The 17,963-nt window shown below is 37.7% G+C and overlaps 1 protein-coding gene across 4 annotated transcripts in view; it reads left to right on the plus strand.

Moving 5' to 3' along the window:
* CDC42BPA (CDC42 binding protein kinase alpha) overlaps positions 1–17,963 on the plus strand; it is a gene marked incomplete at its 3' end in the record, with an annotated part of 176,465 nt that overhangs the window by 131,107 nt on the left and 27,395 nt on the right. For 2 of the 4 annotated variants that reach the window (XM_080616967.1, XM_080616968.1), the window contains exons 18-24: positions 1,825–1,930; positions 2,521–2,669; positions 4,703–4,794; positions 7,440–7,516; positions 12,558–12,596; positions 15,640–15,759; positions 16,412–16,492. In XM_080616967.1, the coding sequence (XP_080473093.1) occupies positions 1,825–1,930; positions 2,521–2,669; positions 4,703–4,794; positions 7,440–7,516; positions 12,558–12,596; positions 15,640–15,759; positions 16,412–16,492 (664 nt within the window). Of the gene's footprint in view, positions 1–1,824; positions 1,931–2,520; positions 2,670–4,702; positions 4,795–7,439; positions 7,517–8,682; positions 8,731–12,557; positions 12,597–15,639; positions 15,760–16,411; positions 16,493–17,963 lie in introns of all 4 variants that reach the window. The other 2 variants (XM_080616966.1, XM_080616969.1) reach the window with 2 other exon arrangements.

Genomic DNA, 17,963 nt, shown 5'->3' on the forward strand with positions numbered 1-17,963 from the left:
ACACATTAAAAACAGAGAAGATAAATGCGATTCCTACATCACTTTTCCTTCCTTCTACATCACTTTCTTGCCTTGAGAGCTTCACATTCCTTTTACTCCTGCTTACATTTCACTCTTTTCTTTTTACTATGTATTATGCACCTTCCACCTCCCCCCCCAAAGCATCTCAGTGCTATTTCTTACATCTTTTGCCCACTCTTATATGCTGAATAGTTTGTATAGGCCAAGTTTATCTGTATCTGGTCATTGCAATGTATGCAGCATGTTATGGGAAAAGAAGCTGGAGTGCTTCTTCCATTGAGTTCTAGTATACCTTGGGAAAAATAGTGACTCATTAATATCAAAACTCTCACTGACTTTATTAAAGTTAAGATGTGTTCTTTTCTAGGCTCTTCCCTACCTCTTGAGCTAAATTACAAGCAGGAGATAAAGCAGATAAAGCCCAAAGCATGAATAAGTGCTTAGTTTTTCATGTTGGGTGTGAGTTTTGTGGTCACTGTTTTTGCATTAGCCTTCTCTGTATTAAAGCAATTTTTCTTATGTAAACTTTAAACTGCTCAGCCAGAAGTCAGTGCAACCTGTAGCTGTTTAGTCCATGGCTTTTGCATTGTGATCTTGCCATAAGGCCACTGTGGGAAAGTTCTTCTGTTCCTCCCTGTGGCAGTTCAGAGTGTGTGCTCTCCATCTTTCTTGCCTCCTAGTCTCTAAATCTTTGTTGAAATGCTTATTTTATTAATTAATGGTAAACTTGCAAGTAGAACCATTTCCATATTCATTGTGTGCATGAAGTCCGTAGCATCAGCCAGAGAAACTTACATTGCTTCATTGGTATGGAGGGGGAATCAGTCCAACAGAATTACAGCTATGAAGGAAAGCAAGGAAAAGTTAATTTCTGTTAAATAGAAATATTATTTTCCCACTGTCCTCTATGTTATTTAAAACTATTAGATGCTCATTACTTGGAGCACATCCTAAACATTTCTGTGGTTAGTTCTGACAGATCTAACTGTGATCAAGCTGTGGTATTAGACTGCTGGTCTTTAGGACCAGCTCAGAGACTTGGGTGTACCCTGGTGTTGCAGAGCTGTATTTGTTCTTCTGTGGGTTAGATGAGTTAGATGAGAGCCAGGCATGTGAGGTGAAAGGAACTAGGGGGGGATGTGTGTCTGTTTGGGTAAAGTTTTTCATAAGCTACTTAGTTTTCAGTGACATATTTTTTTGGCAACTTCCTTTTCTGTGTTAAAACCTGAGGCAAAGTAAAGAAAGATCCTTCCGCTGTCATTAATCACAAAGTCGTCTTTTCCTCTTTGTAACTGATGGTGCAAGAATCTCAAAACCAGACACGTCTCCTCCTTGATGTCTTCACACCCAGAAAATGTGCTTCGACAGAAAGCAAGCTCAGAGAGCCTCTTCTGGCTCATGTTGTTTAATGACATTGGAATTATATTCTTTCTCTTTAATTAGCATTTCTTGAAACAACATCACTGATTCTAACTACTAGTTCTCATAGTCAGTTGATACAGTAAACCGCTAGTTCCAGTACTGTATTATACTGAGACATATATTACTTTCTTAGCTACATAGTTTTTTAATCTTTATTCCTTCTCTTAAAGATGGATATTTTTATTGGATGTTTGCAAAGCAGTAAGGCTTAGTTCTGTGTGATTTTATTTATTATATTTTTTTGTTTCCTTATGCTTTATGATTTTTGTTTTGTATTCTGCTAGTTTGTGTTTCTGGTTCCTATTTTATTGAAGGGATTTGTGGGTTTTTTCTTTTCAATTCTGTGTTAAAACACCCTTTTCTTCTTTTGTAATTGTTTAGGGTAAGTGATGAAAAAGATGCTCGAGGTTATCTGCAAGCGTTGGCCTCTAAAATGACAGAAGAACTAGAGGCACTGAGGAACTCCAGTTTGGGTGCAAGAGCTACAGTAAGACTATTTCCATATGTCAAAGGGGGTTTTGTTTGTAAAAACACTAATTTGATAGTTTCAGCTGCAATTTCTACCTGTCTGTAAAGTCTGTGTTAGTCAAAAGTTAAACTTTTCTAGAGCTTCCCTTCTGAATAACTGAATAGCCAATTTATTGTTTGTCGATGAATTAAACACCAACATCTTTATAATGTGCTTTTATCTATGTTGTTGTTCAAGTAGCTGGTTTATAATCATATATAAATTTGTTGAAGTAAATCTATGCTTTGAGTCATGAAAAACTTAGTCTTGTGAAATGTGAATGTCCTTCATAGCTGTCATATGAATTGAGGCACATCCAAACTAGAATTCACAATGGTTTTAAGATCATAACAACGTAAGATATTCATTTTGCCTCTCTAATACTTGAGTTTAAAAATAATACTGCTAGTAACAATACTCTTAATTTTTTTAAATTACTTCAAAATTACTGAATTGTGACATTAAGAACATAATAGACAGAAATGTAATTGTTTGAAGTTAGTTCCATTCCTCAGTTTCAGCTTTCCTTCCTCTTAGCCTTTCTTTTCCCTTTTTTTATTCTTTGTTAGGACATGCCCTGGAAGATGCGCCGCTTTGCAAAACTGGATATGTCTGCAAGGTTGGAACTACAGTCTGCTCTCGATGCAGAAATCCGAGCCAAACAGGCTATTCAAGATGAGCTGAACAAAGTCAAAGCTTCCTGTATATCTACAGAGTGGTAAGACTGAATTGTTCTGACGGAAATTTACTGTGATACCTCCTAGGGAGTGTCATCAAATCTTGATTTTATCTTGTCTGTCAAAATTTGATGATGAATGATGTGCCAGTTCCTTACGTCCGAATGTGAAAAAAAGACCATATGTCTCTTTATGGTGTAAGCAGCTGAATACCAGATTGGGAGGGATCATCTGGTCCAAGCTTTCTAGGCATGGCATGACCTAGACTAGATGTTCCAGCGTCCTGTCCAGCCGCATCTTAAAAAAGTCCAGTGTTGAGGAATCCACCACTTCCCTGGAGAGATTATTCCAAAGGCTGGTTGTTCTCATAGTGAAAAATTTTTCTCTTGTATCTGATCAGAATCTCTTCAGGAGCAACTTGTGCCCATCACCCCTTGTCTTCTCCATGTAAAGAGACTCCTTGTAAAAAGGGAGTCTCCCATCTTCCTTTTAGCCACTCTTCAAGTACTGGCACATAGTGATGAAGTCTGTCCTGAGCATTCTTTTCTCCAGACTGAATAAACCCAGTTCTCAGGCTTTCCTCGCAAGGCAGGTTCCCAGTTCTTGGATCATCTTTGTAGCCTTTCTCTGAACCCTCTCCAGCCTGTCCACATCTTTTTTTGAATAGTGGGGCCCAAAACTGAACTCAGTATTCTAGTTCTCGCTTGGAAAATGCAGAGTAGAGTGAGATAATGACTTCTTCAACTCTGGTGGTGATGCCCTTGTTGACATAACCCAGCATCCTTGGGTTGCTGCAGCTGCACGCTGTTCACCCATATTGAAGACTTTCAGAGGGGACAGTTTAATAACTCCTAGTTGTGTTAACAAGTTCTAATGCAAGCAGAGTTTGCTTTTGTGTCTTTAATGTACTCTCTTCCATTCTGTTGACCGCTGCATTGGGTTAGCTGACAAAAATCAATTCTTGCATACAGATTTGCACAGTAATAAGATGTGGTTGTGGAAGATTATGAATTCTTGTATGCCTTCCTCAGGCACATCCTCCCCTCCCTTTTTAGACTTCATTTAGGTGAATGCCTAAAGCAGCGGTTAGTGGGAAGACATTCCATTTCTAGGTTTCCGGGTTCAGTCTGACTTAGAGCGCTTGACTTGTTTTGCAGCTTCAGAAAAGTTGCAGACTTTCAGTTGCTCTCAGATGAACAGAGCTAAGATTCAAATACGTTGTCTGTGAAGTGGGAATACCATGTCCACCTGACTTGGATGTTTTTCAGACCACAGAACATGATGGGCAGCACTGTAGATCCTGTAACAGGATGTTTGCTTTGATAGACAAGATGAGAAGTGTGGTAGAAATGTGAATGCTGTGAATCAGCAAGCACTGAGACAACTAACTATGAAGTAACTGAGAAGAAAAATAGTTCAATATCATCTATGAGAATCACAGGCACTGTGAATTAACAAATTAAAAAACCCAACAAAAAAAAACCAAAAGTTTTAAGCATAAAATAACATGTGGTCTTTTTTTCTCATTCACAGGATACAGGCTCACACAATTACTCTCTGATTAGAAACATGAGCCTATTTAATGAGTAAATAGGGGCAATTAATTGCTTTTTATGTTGGCTTGGGTTTTTTAAATACCTTACTAAACAGGTCTCAATAGATTTCTGAATTCATTCTGTGTTTGATGACATCCAGAAGCTTGCTGGGCATTAATTTTTAAATAGCATGCAAAGATGGACTGTAGTGATAGGACAAGGGGGAATGGGTTTAAACTAAAGCAGGAGAAGCTCAGGACAGATATAAGGAAGAAGCTCTTTACTGTGAGGCTGGTGAGGCACTGGAACAGGTTGCCCAGAGAAATGGTAAATGCTCCATCCCTGCCAGTGCTCAAGGCCAGGCTGGACAGAGCCTTGAGTGATATGGTCTAGTGTGAGGGATCCCTACCCATGGCAGGGGGTTGGATCTTAAGCTCCTTTCCAATCCAATCCATTCTGTGATTCTATAGACAAAAAAAGTGACTTGTATCATGGGTTCTCAATATTTACATATTTTTTTTGTTTGTATTCTTTTGAAGTAAATTGCAAGAAGCTGAGAAGAAGAACATGGAGCTGTTGACAGATATTGAAAGGCTGAAAAAGGAGACAGAAGAGCTTAGATCAGAAAAGGGTATGGCAACTGATATCCAAGTAAATAACATGTGTCACTTTGGTGGGTACATCTTATCAGTTGTCACCTTGCAAGTAGAATATGGTACTGACAGACTTTGGCATACAAAATGTGAGCACAACAAGTGCATGTTAAGATGTACCCACGGCAGTTGCATTTGCATTTTTAACACATACTTGTATTGCATTTCGGGCTTGTTGATATGCTTGAACCAGGAAGCTATTATTTGAGTTGGAATTGCATTGTTTTTGTTTGACATACATATGATGACTTACTGCCAGAAAACTGTTACAAGTACAGATACAATTTTTTTTCCCTTTTACCATGGTCAGACTTCAACACTGATCATAGTGGTGTTTTATGGATGTTTGAGGCCTGTCTACACAGAGAGTAAACAACTGCCGAGGCATTCATAGCTTTTATTTGTTTTGTGGGATGACTTTTATTGATTGGCATTGAAACCACACAGTGAGCAGTGTGGTCATGTTTGCTTTGCTGTGGTTTTAAGAGTATGTTCTGGGTTTTCTAGTGCATCTGTCTTAACAGTATTTTGCATTGTTGCTGGGAGAAAAGACTTTTTGGTAATTCTGAAATTAAAAAAGAATTCATTACAAGATGATAAATGATTTGGCTGATTCTTTCCAGTAGCTCTGTTGTTTGAATCTTATGAGTCACATGGGAAGAAGTGATTTTTCAAGCCAAATGGAATTACCGAATTTTCAGCAGGGAACTGTTTGAACTCCAGAGTTTCAAAACCCTGCAACAATTGCTGCATAGGGATGTCAAATACTCTTCAGCCTCTGCAGCCTAACAGCATGTCAGTCAATAATGTATTGTACATTCATCTCCTATATTCAGCCTCCAAGTGCTGGTTGACTGGTAAAAATAATACAAACATATACAGAACATTAAAGAATGACTGATGCCAGTAAGCAAATAAGACTTAGGGAACTGATACTTGTTCGTCTTGATGCTTAGCACTGATATCAGGGTTGTGCTTTTTCCAAGTCCTTGGAGAGGAACTCTTGATAGTATCTTCCTGGAGACAACAGCTTTCACTTACAGATTCTTGAACTGTCTTAAATATTCGGCGTGGCTGCTCAACTTCTGAAATCTTCCTTTGTGTTAAGCAATGTGTTAAGAATTTATAATTAATATTTTATGCTGTATTTTTTCTAGTGTTTGAGACCTTACTGGTTTTTTGTGAAAATAGAGATAAACTTCTACTCTTTTCCTAAAGAGAAGAAAGAAAATATGCTGTTTAAGGACCAGTTACTTATTACACTTTTTGCCAGAAGTAAATTAATAAGATTCTACTGCAACTATTCAAATATTATTTTTAGAAATACACCTTAATCCAAAATGCTTATCCTCTTTGGGCTTGGTTTTCTCTTCGAAGAATAAATATTGATGTTTGAATCATGAACTGTATAGAGGATTCAAATTTAGTCAATGTACAGTGGTAGAGTAACTTCCTGTGTGTGGAAATTGATTTCTAGGAAGGGATTACTTAGATTAGCATTTGAATCCGTTGCTCTTTGTAAATAATTTCCAGAAACTTAGAAGGATGGGGGAAAAAAAAAGATTACTGTAAAGCAGCAGGTAATTTGAGAATTGTTTTTAGTATTTTAGTGGGATTTCAGTGTATTTATGTTTTGAAGAGGAAAGGGTTCTTTGTAACTCTTTGTTCACTGTGGGTTTTATTTAGAGCAAACAAGGTGATATATCTAGTTAGAGCAAAACACTGATATTTTCTAAGATAAGTAAGTGTCCTTTGATAGCATCAGTCTTTCGAGATGCACACAGTCCTGGAGGCTCTGGTCATAATAAGTATAAATATGTGTGTATGTGTATATACATATAATATTTATATCTGTTCTCATATCAGGAAGCTAGAGTTTGTGCACATCTGTGATTTAGGAACACCCGCACAGCAACTTGAATTATGCCCCAAAGAAAAGGAGAAATAAAAAGAAATATATTGGTTGGAGCAAGTTAAAATAACAATCAAGATATGCCAGCTGCTGCAGCTCTGGAGGGTGCAGCATTCCTGCTCTGCTTACTGGCTGAAAACCATGGAAATGGCGTAGCTTGACTAGAGACATTTGAAGCTTGCCCAGGACTGTATTACTCCTGGACATTGCAAAGTGAGAGGTAGCAGGCATGCATGGTCAAGTAACCTGTATTATTTGGGAATGCAGTATATTCCCCAAACATGTTCTGTGCATTGCTGTGGAACCTCACTGTGGCTACAGCCATCCCATTACTGTAGGCTCTCCAGTGTGTGACTAGAGCTGGGTGACACCCACTGTGTTAGCCTCTGTGCCAGTGCGTCATGCGCTGCTTGTTACACTTTAGGAATCTGTGCCTTCTGTGTGACGGACAGGTGCTTACAGTATGTTTTCATGTTGAATTCACACCACACACATCCTAGCTTGGAAGATGTTAATTAAACATAGGCTGCTTGTTTAGGGCGCATATATCTGTTAAAAAACTCTTACTCTGGAAACTAGACCAAATGTGACAACCCACTTCAAAAAATCTAGGTGGTTCAGGTGGATACTCAGACCCCAATTCAGCAAGGCAAAGGTCCTCCATGAAAAGGTCATTTTTCTGTAGCTTAAAAACCTGCTGCTGTTTTCTAGGTGTAAAGCACCAAGACTCACAGAATTCTTTCTTGGCATTTTTGAATGCGCCTACCTCTGCTCTGGATCAATTTGAAGTAAGTGTACAGCTATTCTAACTCTCTGTTAGTCAGTGGAACTACTGCTGTTACGTGCAGGTTATATGCATATTACTGAGAGTTTGCTACTGGTTTTGCCATATTGCTCTATTTATATTTGTGTATAATAATATGTGAGAATTGTTTGTCATTTACAGTGCTGACTGTCTTCTCTTGACCACTGGTGATCATAGTGATTTCTCTCTCAAACCTTAACTGCAGAAATTCTCCTGGTTTTGTAGTGAACATGGAAAGTGTAGTTGTTGAAATGGCTTTACTTTGTATTTAGAAAAATGCTAAGTACTGCAGATACTGGCTTCGTAAAAATGAGAGAAACCACATAAATAATCTTTGTGTGTATTCTATGAAGTCCTTGGTACCATGTATTTATAGGATGGTTTTAATTTTCTGTTCATTTTACACAGATCTGTAAAATCCAGATAATTAATATGCGTCTCATCTCCACAGATCCTGTATGCTTAAAAATAAATCTGTTCAGTTCCTTTGCCAGTTCTAGACAAAAGGCCACTTTAGGTAGAAAACCTGGAAGAAAAAACTTGAAATGACACTGTACATTTCCTATCTTCTTTTTTTAATCAACAGTAAGGAATGCACCGTTTTTGTCTGAAAAGAACAGCTGGGGTGAAATATTGGTCAGACTGACTTCAGAGAGGACAAGTCACCTGTACAGTTACATACTGGTCTAAAATTCTCCCCTGTGTTTTTCCTGATGGGTTTACAAGGTCATCACATGAACGAGCATGATCCCTGATGTTACTAATGTCCCCAAATTTATTTTCTTTTCATTACACATTCATTAATTCATTGTTCTCTCTTGAAGTCCTCACATTAATACCATTTTTTATTTGCTTTTGAATTACTTCTCTCACAAGTTACTTTCAATATAAAACTCCTGTTGGAGTGCAGGAATATTATTTTATTGAGTGAATGTTGGAAAAACATTGGGGTTTATACAGGTAGTTTATTAATTGTCTGTGAAAGGCAATTAATGGCAACTTACTGAGGTATCTGTTACTGGCACTAGTTATTTACAGTTCTTTAGTCTTGAACTTTTATTTATACTGAACAGTTTTCTTCATCCATCTCTTTCTTTCTCTCTTTCTCTCTCTTTTTTTTTTTTTTTACTGCTGTTTTCATTAAAATAGGATTCCTTTTCCTCCTCTTCATCCTCATTGATTGATTTTATGGATGACGTAAGTCTGACTTTTAAACCAGTAAATCCGCCAATAAGAGAGCAGTTGTTTGATTTGGAATAGTCAAACATTAATGCAGTCAACTTAAATCTGCAAGTGCAGTAGAGAACAGACTTCCTATAATAGCATACTTACACCTATTTATATAGAGAGATGTTAGATTTTAAAGTAAATGTTTTTCTGTAGGTTATGGTAAAGAATTATTATTTACAATCAGTTTTTCTAATGGGGAGCAGCTGCTTTTGGGCCTTATCTACTGATTTGGCCTGTGGGAAATGGTTCCAAAACCACTAGCATGTTGATTTAATTTAGTTCTATTGCTTCATATTATTACTTTATCATCAGTTGTTTCTAGTAGTTTTCTGATCACGTCAGTGAAAACGTTTTCCTTGCATACAGTTAATTTCTGTTTGCTCAAATAAAGAAAATCTCTTTTTTAGCTTATATTGTAAGAATATAGGCTAAAATATAACTCTATTATAACTGAAGTGAGCTTAACTGCTTTTTATTGCCATTTGGGATGATAGTTTTCTGTCAGGACACTGTTCAATATTTAGCCTAGTTAGTTGCGTAATAAGGGAATTGAGTTTAAAGCTAAAAACTGACTGCATTATATTTCTTCCAGACTGAAGTAGTAGGCACATAGAAGTAAATAATAATAAATTTATTAAAATCAGAGTATATGCGATGCATATGTAGTAGAGAACCATCCATTACAGCTCTGTAGGTGTATTGTGTGTGTGTGTATGTCTGTGTGTGCTTGCATATATGTGTATACACATTTATATTTAAAATAGTATAGTTGTGTTTGCATTAAAATATAATGAAATTTATTCTAGAAATGGCTGCTGTGAGGGATGTAACAGAGAAAGGTATATAGTACATGGGCCTGTTGTATTGGTGGCATTACCTTTCACAAACACTGAAAGAATGCTTTTCTTCTAGATGCTTTTTTTCCCCCCTAGTTCAGGTATATACCTTAGCCAAAATGTGAAGGTACATCTTGGATACTGCAGCAGGGAGTATTTGGCTGTATTTTTGTAAAGCATACAGAAAACTCCGTCTTACACCAAAAAAAAAAACCAAAACCACAAGTAGTTACCTGTCACGTTAAATCTACAATAAATGAATAATATTTATAACTTTATGGGGGTTAAAGAAGTGTTCTCTATGTTGCTTGAGTATTAGGAACACTTAGTGTGTAGCAACAGGTTATTTCATAGAAAGTTACTTTTAAAAATATCTAATACCCTCTCCTAAAACCTGATAAAAGAGTAATAAAGTATATACATGGCAGAGGAACTGATAATGTTCTAATTTGCAAGAGGAAAATTAGGAAAAGAAAGCTTTCCTGGTTGCTATCTAGCTAATTTTGAAGGACATCAGTACTTTATTCTGTATTTATTGAGACATTCTTCTCCATCGGTCCACCCAGGTCAAATCTTTTCAAATACCCATCTTTTAGGTAAAACTCCAGGTATTAATGACTATACTGTTGCATGGGGATGACTTAAAACACACAGAATCAAGTTTTTGCTGTTACATCTTCAGTCTTGAGTCCAACAGGAGCAGGTTTTCCTTAGTTGCCTTGGCCACTGGTACATTTCTGGACTGGGCTGGCCAGGGGGTAATATCTCTTAACACCAGGGCAGAATTGTATCTCATCTACTAAAACTGCAGGAGAAGAGAGTTGACTGTTCAAATATGGGAAAGGGTACTATGCAGGCAAATACAAGATTTGTTGAGTTACCTGTCTTTAGTAGATAAATAAAGCTGATGTAGGTGTTAGTAGGTGAAAGGTGCTTTAATGCAGTTGTGCTTGAAGTCAGTTCTGCATCTTTCATTTATTGGACAGTTACTTGAGTCATGCATAGAGAAATTTGTAACTGAATTATCAAAATTACTAGTTAATTTATGTTTAGCTCATTGAGTTGGTTCAATTTCAAAATATTAGGCACACTTAAATGAAAATAAGGGTATTAAAAATCCCTTCCCACTGAATTTTACCTCCATTCCATTTCCAGTGTCTGTTTTTGACAGTAGTTGCATTGAAGGGCAGTGTTTCTTGCAGCATCTCAAGAAGAATTAATCTGTGCTCAGTTAAACCTGAGAATCGTAGAATCATAGAACAGTTTGGGTTGGAAGGGACCTTAAAGCTCATCCAGTTCCAACCCCCTGCCACGGACAGGGACACCTTCCAACAGGCCAGGTTGCTCCAAGCCCTGTCCAACCTGGCCTTGAACAGTGCCGGGAATGGGGCAGCCACAGCTTCTCTGGGCACCCTGTGCCAGCTCCTTACACTAAGGCTAAGGAAGAATTAGAAGTCTTCAGGTAGGACTTACACAGTGCTGCACTATTGCACTAAATTTTACTGATGGCCTTATTGTTCCTTCAGCCTCTGTGCTTCATGAGGAAGTGACAGAGAGAGTGTAAAGTAACATGCAGTTGCAATTATCTAGCACTCTTTGCAAGATCTCAGATCTGCTTACCCTGTGGATGTGTAAGCAGCACTGATTTTGGCCCACTAGTGACATTTGGAGATTACTGGAATTGCTATGTCCTGTGTGTCTGCCATCCAAACAGCGTAACTTTGTATAGCACTTTGTGAATGGCTGGAGTGAATTCCAATTTTTTTTATGAGGAAAACAGTAGTTTTGCAATTTCTACTGGAGAAAAGTAAAAATAGATGCCTCTGTAGCCTGCAGATCCTGGGCAGAAGTGGTATCTCACTCTCCAGAGGAATAGCAGTCACTGTTGGTTACAGCTGTCCTTCCTGGAGAAGATACTTGGTGAGGTTGGCAGAACTGGTGCCTAAACCGTCGTAGCTGTGGAAGGCCATGTGTTCATTATATCTCCTGTGCACGTGGTAGGGTGCAAAGGGAAGCAGGGATGGGTTTTGCTGTCCCTGGTTTCTGATTTTGGTGGGAATGGAAAGACACTCTCATGGACTCTAATATACTAATTTCTTAATCTTTGCTGCTGTTTCTCCCATGTGTTGCAGGCTGTCTCTCAGTAATGTTGTCTAGGTGTTCAGTCTCCTGTGTTCACTACGAGTGTCTGATAATGGAAGTGTTGGATTTGATTTGGGTTTCTTGCCAGGTGGATCCTTGTGTATCTTGGTAGCTACCAGAAGCAATCAGCTTGTTTTATTTAAAGATGAATTTGGACTTACTTAATAACAATAAAATGGGATCCCATTTTTCCTTGGCAGAATTATTTTCCCCACTTGCTAGAAAATATTATTTTTCCTGTTGCCAACACATTACAAATTAAAAACACATGTCTTAAATCCTCCTGGAAGTTCTCCTCGCGTGCAGTCCCCATGGGCTTGGGCTAGATGAAACAAACCTGAACTTTGCAAATAAGCACAGAATAAATCATGTTCTGAATTCTCATTATTAAACAGAATAAGCCATGGTGTTCTGTGGTGAGAGCCCTGACTCCACCTGCACATTTGTAATTAAGTTTAGAATAATTCTGGTTCTTGGTGATACTTTAAATTGGCTATATTGTGCCTCCAAGAGATTGCTTTATTCACCCTGTTCACAGTACAGAGATGCTATTATTTGATGTTATTAGTCTAATGTATCTGCAGTTTCACTGCTATTGTCCAGTGCAAAACTACACTTTAAAACAAATTTCTTTTTTTTTTTTGGATGTGTTTTCCCACTTGTTGCCCCAGAACATCTTGTTTTCAGAACCCTTGTAAAAATGAACGTGTTTGTGTGTGTCTAAACACTACTTCTGGAGATGTAGAGTGACCAATTCTGAGCTGATGTATGTGTCACTGTTTGATTTTGTAACATATTCTCCTCTCTTTGTTAAAGCGCTCTCCTTCCTGTACTCCAGCTAACAAAGGCAGACGTGTAAGAGGCTGTCCTACTCTATGTGGCCCTTTATTTTTTGCCTGTTGTGTACATGCCTTTGTTTAATGTATGGATTGTGTGTACTTCCTTCACTGCATGTCTTGTGCTGCTGCTACTCTTTGCTGCTGCTGCTGTGCTTTTTGTTGTTTTACAGCTGTGGGCTAAAAGCTTTTGGAGTATTTAATTTGGGAATCCTATAAGCAGAATATCACAGTAACTGGAGAAGATGCATTTAGTACATTCTTATTTCAATATCAAAGTTCTTTATGAAAGCTGATCAGGTAGATGCAGGTTGGACAGGTGAGCCAGTGTCAAATGAGGACCTGTTTGTTTCCTTGCCCTTAGCAGAGGGCATGTGTTGAGTTATAGGTATTGCCTGTAGAAGGTAGAAATTTGGCATTTGGCATGTCATAGCAAAGGATAGAAAAGACCACAGTACAGAGATAAATATAAATGAGAAGTGGGGAACTGAGCAAATTGGAGAATGAAGGATGGCAGGAAGAATTCATGCAAGGAAAACAGCTGTGAAGCTGGAAAGCTCGGTGATGTTTCAAAAATCAAGGTGGATTTTTAAACATGGTGTTATCAAAGCTTTGTCAGACTGAATTCATACCAGGCATGCTCTGTTTTAAACTCAAACTGCCACTTCTGTATCTTTTAGGTATGTATGATGATAGGAATAGGGAAGCATGAAAGTGTTTCTATTGAATATTCAGTAAGTAAGCAATAATGCCCAGCAGCTCTAATAGTGACTGGTTCAACACATACCACTCATTGTCTCAGGCAAGCTTACAGTAACTGCTTCGTTTTGTCAGCTGTGACTCCCATTCCGAAGCTTGTCTCTCCTCAAGATGTGTTTATATACCATCCAGCTTTGTCTCAGACCTGTACAGGAGACACTGTGGAAGCTGACAGGGATATTACAGTTTGGTAGGAAATATTGAAATATGCTTTTGATAATCCAGTGGATTAGTTTAAAACTAATTTTAATGGTGTTAATATAGTCCATGTAAGCTTTTGGCCATACTTGAGTCAGATTTTATATGAAGTTCTTCTCATTAAAGCAAGGAACCTGGAAACTGCAGCAGCACAGCTTAAGGCCTTGTTTCTGCAGTAAAGGTGGTGATTAAATTCCCTTCAAATTCTGTAATGGTAGATCAAGTTTGGTATGTTTCACAGGTTTTTTATGTTCATAACTGAAGTAAAAAGACATTTGTTACTGGTTCAGCAGTTGTCTTCAACAACAAAGGCTTTGTAGCACAGTCCAGAAGAGTTCTGTCATTCATACCATGCTTGTATTAAATTTTTTAAGAGACACCATGAAAATTCTTTGGTATGCAGATGCTACTTTGAAAGGGAAAGCCTTTGGAGTATGTGGAAACGTTTATGAAATGATAGATTGCATCTCTGAGTTTAACTTGCAGAAGGAAAGGAATGTCTGTTTCTTGGTATGGAAAATTTGCCTGTAGTTACTCATTGGGCTTATTTTTTAATAACACTCTTAAGGTAGAATTATTGGAGGTTGAACAGTCTTTGAGTGGGCTCCAAGTTATCAGATGTTTAGACTTGATTAAAAAAATCTTAAAGTAATGGAAACAATGTTACGCATCTGGGGATTTACTGCTTAAGGACATCAGTGTTTGTAACACTGGATAAAGCTTGCAACTGTTATTTGCTTCTGATAAACCTGAGCACAGAATCTTTGCTTTTATGCTAGTTTTTACCTCAATGCTTGAAACACATCATCTATGTGTAGAAAACAGGTGTATCCCAGGGTGAGAATTCCCTGGTTTCATTACAGAAATACTTGCAGGCATCTTAATATGCCTGAGTTGATCAAGCTGATGAGCAGATCATTCTTTTGAAGGCTGTGATAAAAATAGAAGCCATCGAACTTAACTCACCCCTATGTTAATAATACTAATAATAATGATAATGGAAAAAGAAAAAACAGCAACTGCACCTGTTAACTACCATGACTGAGTTTCTGGAGAAAAGGGCTGTATATGCATGTGTAAGATTGGCTTGGCAATGTGTTTTATTCCCTCAAAGCAGTAAAGTTTGTGGAATCCTTAGTACGATGGCAGTGGCAAATGAGATAAAAAACCCCAACAAAACCCCAAATACTGGAATGTTCAAATGCTTTCTGTAAATGTTGCTGCATATTTTAGCTAGTGTGCAAGCCTGCCAGGTCCTTAGCCATGGGGAGCTGATGGTAGCATTGCTTCAGAAAAGCCAGGCATACAGTGGAGCCTTCAGCAGGCCTCATGCTTTTAGTTTTATTGTTAGTGGAGAAAAGCATCCTCATCTCATTACGCTTTATTTTAAAATGTATCTATCTACAAAACTTTGATGGGGAGATGTCTTATTTTCAAAGAAGAATTCTGCATTCTCTGGCTTTTCAGTTGCACTGACAAAAGCTGACTTGTTATCTAAGATACCTGGTTGTACCTATCTGCGTTGTTGTTCAGTTTCATTGTATATCAAGGACTAGGAAAATATTCCCCTGAAGAAGCTGTATTCCTGGTAAGGAAGTCCTAGTTCAAATGGGGAACAAAAACCCCTTGATTCTCCATGAATATAATTAACACTAACCTCAGGAAATACGTTGTTTGCTCTGCCTTTTCTCCTTATTTTCTTCTAAATATGTTTGCAGTGACTTACATGGGCTATATGGGCATTCACTTCTAAAAAAAAATCTGTACTACCAGTGGACAAACCCTAGTAGTGTTTAGAAAATACCTACTTAAAATGCTGAATTGCAAGTCTTTTTGAGTATTTCTCAGGCCCCTGCGCTAGCAGCTATTATGCATGTGCTCACCTCTCAGCAGAAGCCTTGGTGTGCTCATATTCAATAATTTTCATTGCATTTTTGTACTTTAATTAGGGAGTTGCTTAAAACTGACCTTCTATTCTCTCAGTTCTCTCTTAGGAATTCCACTGCTCCCATATCTTGTTTTGGTAAGAGTTGAGAATTCTTTTTTTAATGATGTCTTTGATTTATTTTTTTGGTTGTTGTTTTTCTCTCAACTTGTTCTCCTAGATTGATTCAGTTGAGAATTTTACATTGTCTAATACTCCATCACGGGATGAAGATAGCAAGTCTCACCTTCATTCAAGATCAAGGTCTCCTTCTACAGCTAGTGAGATTGAACCAATTGAGGTACTTCACTCTTGATGAAGTTTTGTCTTGCTTTTTTTATTTTAGGAATACTAGTTTCACTCATATAAAAATTGCCACTGCAGATCCTTTTGTTTAGAATGAATCTCACTCCTTTTCAGCAAGACTATTTAGTAATAGCCTTGTAATAGCCTTCTGCACTAGTAATTAACTGTATTTTGGGGAATGTGGCATTTCACTTTCACATATGGCTGATTGGTTAGGGATGGGAACTGTGTTGTATCAGTTATCAGATACAGTCTCTCTTCATAACGTATCCTCAGTCATGAATAATGAAGAGATGTTGGCACAAAGATGATGTTACACTGTAGTTTGTAAGAGCAAACTTTGGAGTCCTGCTGAAAGTCTTGTCAATGTGAGATGCTAGCCAGCTCTGCAACTATCATAATGTATCCCCTTTCACTATTAAGAAATTTAACTCTGTGATTATTGTACATTATAAAACATTCAGTAAAATGTTTAAGCTAAAGTTGTTTTTGACATTTAGGAGATGAATCTTGCACATCATTTTTCTGAGCCCTTTCGTATGTTTGGGGATGGGGTGGGTGGAATATTGTAGTGTTTTTACTTTATTCAAGCTACCCTTAATAGTGTGTACTTGATATTTTATTGATCCTTTGGGGACTGTGTTCAGGTTACAGATCATCCTCCCCGTTCAATTCACACACCAACCATGAGGACAGCGTATATTGGATCGGGACTCTCTGCACCGAAGGTATTAAGTCAAGCGTTCACACTTCTTATAGTGTAAGGGCAAAAGCATCACTCCTGGGCAACAGCTTCAGAACTGTGTATCACAGTAATCTTAGCAGAACTGCCTGGAAGGGTTGCTTATGTACAAGCTGGTTGCTTTCTAATATTTAAAACCCCTCATTCTTACATTGTGTGGTGTGACAAGTTGTACTAGGCATTCCGCTGTAGCAGCACGCAGGGGCTTGATTATAGGAAAAACAGTAGCTTGGACATTAGAAAGAGATAAATGAACCAGAACATGAAGAAAGTAAAAGAGACTTTGTAGAAAATTAGTGTTTTCCTGCATATGTCTGACCAACCTGCCTCTATGTTCTGCATACGATAAAATTGATATCACTGTGGGCCAGTCTCTGCTTAGGAGGTCTGTGTGCTAATTAAATGCTTATTTTTGAGCAAAGGCAAAGAGTAAGCCTAAAATTAACCCCTAGATTTGCATTTTATAAGCAGTGTAGAGGGAGCGCTTCAGTGCTGGACTGGGAGAAGGAATTCCAGTTTTTGTCTTCCAGCTTTTTACTGGCATAAATACTAATTTTTTTACATCAGTTGTTGAAATTATTTTGCTGTTGGCCAAATAAGCCAGTCAGTGTATGCTAATTCACAGTGAATTGTGTATATTCAAGCAAATGAGGAATAAGGCACAAGCTATTAAAGGAAAAAGTCTCTCATAAAAGTTTCGGAAGTGCCTCAATGGCTTAGCAATCTTCTTTAAATATGTCTATGTTTAAAATATATACATAAAAAATACAGATCTGTTTCTCTGCTTTAATAAATGGCAAAACAGCAAAAGACTTAATTTGTGTAAAGGAAAGCAGACTGTATTGTTGGCAGCATCTTAATAGATCAACTTAACTGATTTTGGTAATTTTACTGTGCACATTATTTAATTGTTGCAAATATTTTGCTCAGTAAATCATGATTGCCTTTCTAATTTATTCCATAAAGACCTTCTTATTTTATGATTGCATCAGTTTTTAGAACAAAATACTGTTTCCCTGCAAGTTTCAAAACAAGACACCCATCTGTAGACAGAAAGCTTCCATTGTAACAGTAAAACTGTTATTAAATATGGATGAAGTCTGAGCCCTTAACTGTGACATCTTATGCTGTGAAAAGCAGGAAACTGAGTAAAATTTTAATATACCTACTTGCTAAAATAGCCTGCAAAGTTGTCTTATTTCAGATCACATTATTCAGGTTGTTTGAACAGCCTTTGTGTTCACCCTGGGCTGTATCCTTTCTCCACCTACCAGTTGTTACTTTCCTGGGTGTTATTTCTAGAACAGCCAAGCAGCTTCCTGGATTTTATATAAGGTCTTTTTATGAATCATACTACCACATTACCTAGTCATTTAGCCTTGATATCATAGCATCAGCACTGCTATCCTTGAGGGGAGAGAGAGAATTAAAACACTCATGTAGTCTGTGCTCCCAAG

Source organism: Psittacula echo (genome assembly GCF_963264785.1).
Source record: "Psittacula echo genome assembly, chromosome: 4".
Classification (NCBI taxonomy): Eukaryota; Metazoa; Chordata; class Aves; order Psittaciformes; family Psittacidae; genus Psittacula; species Psittacula echo.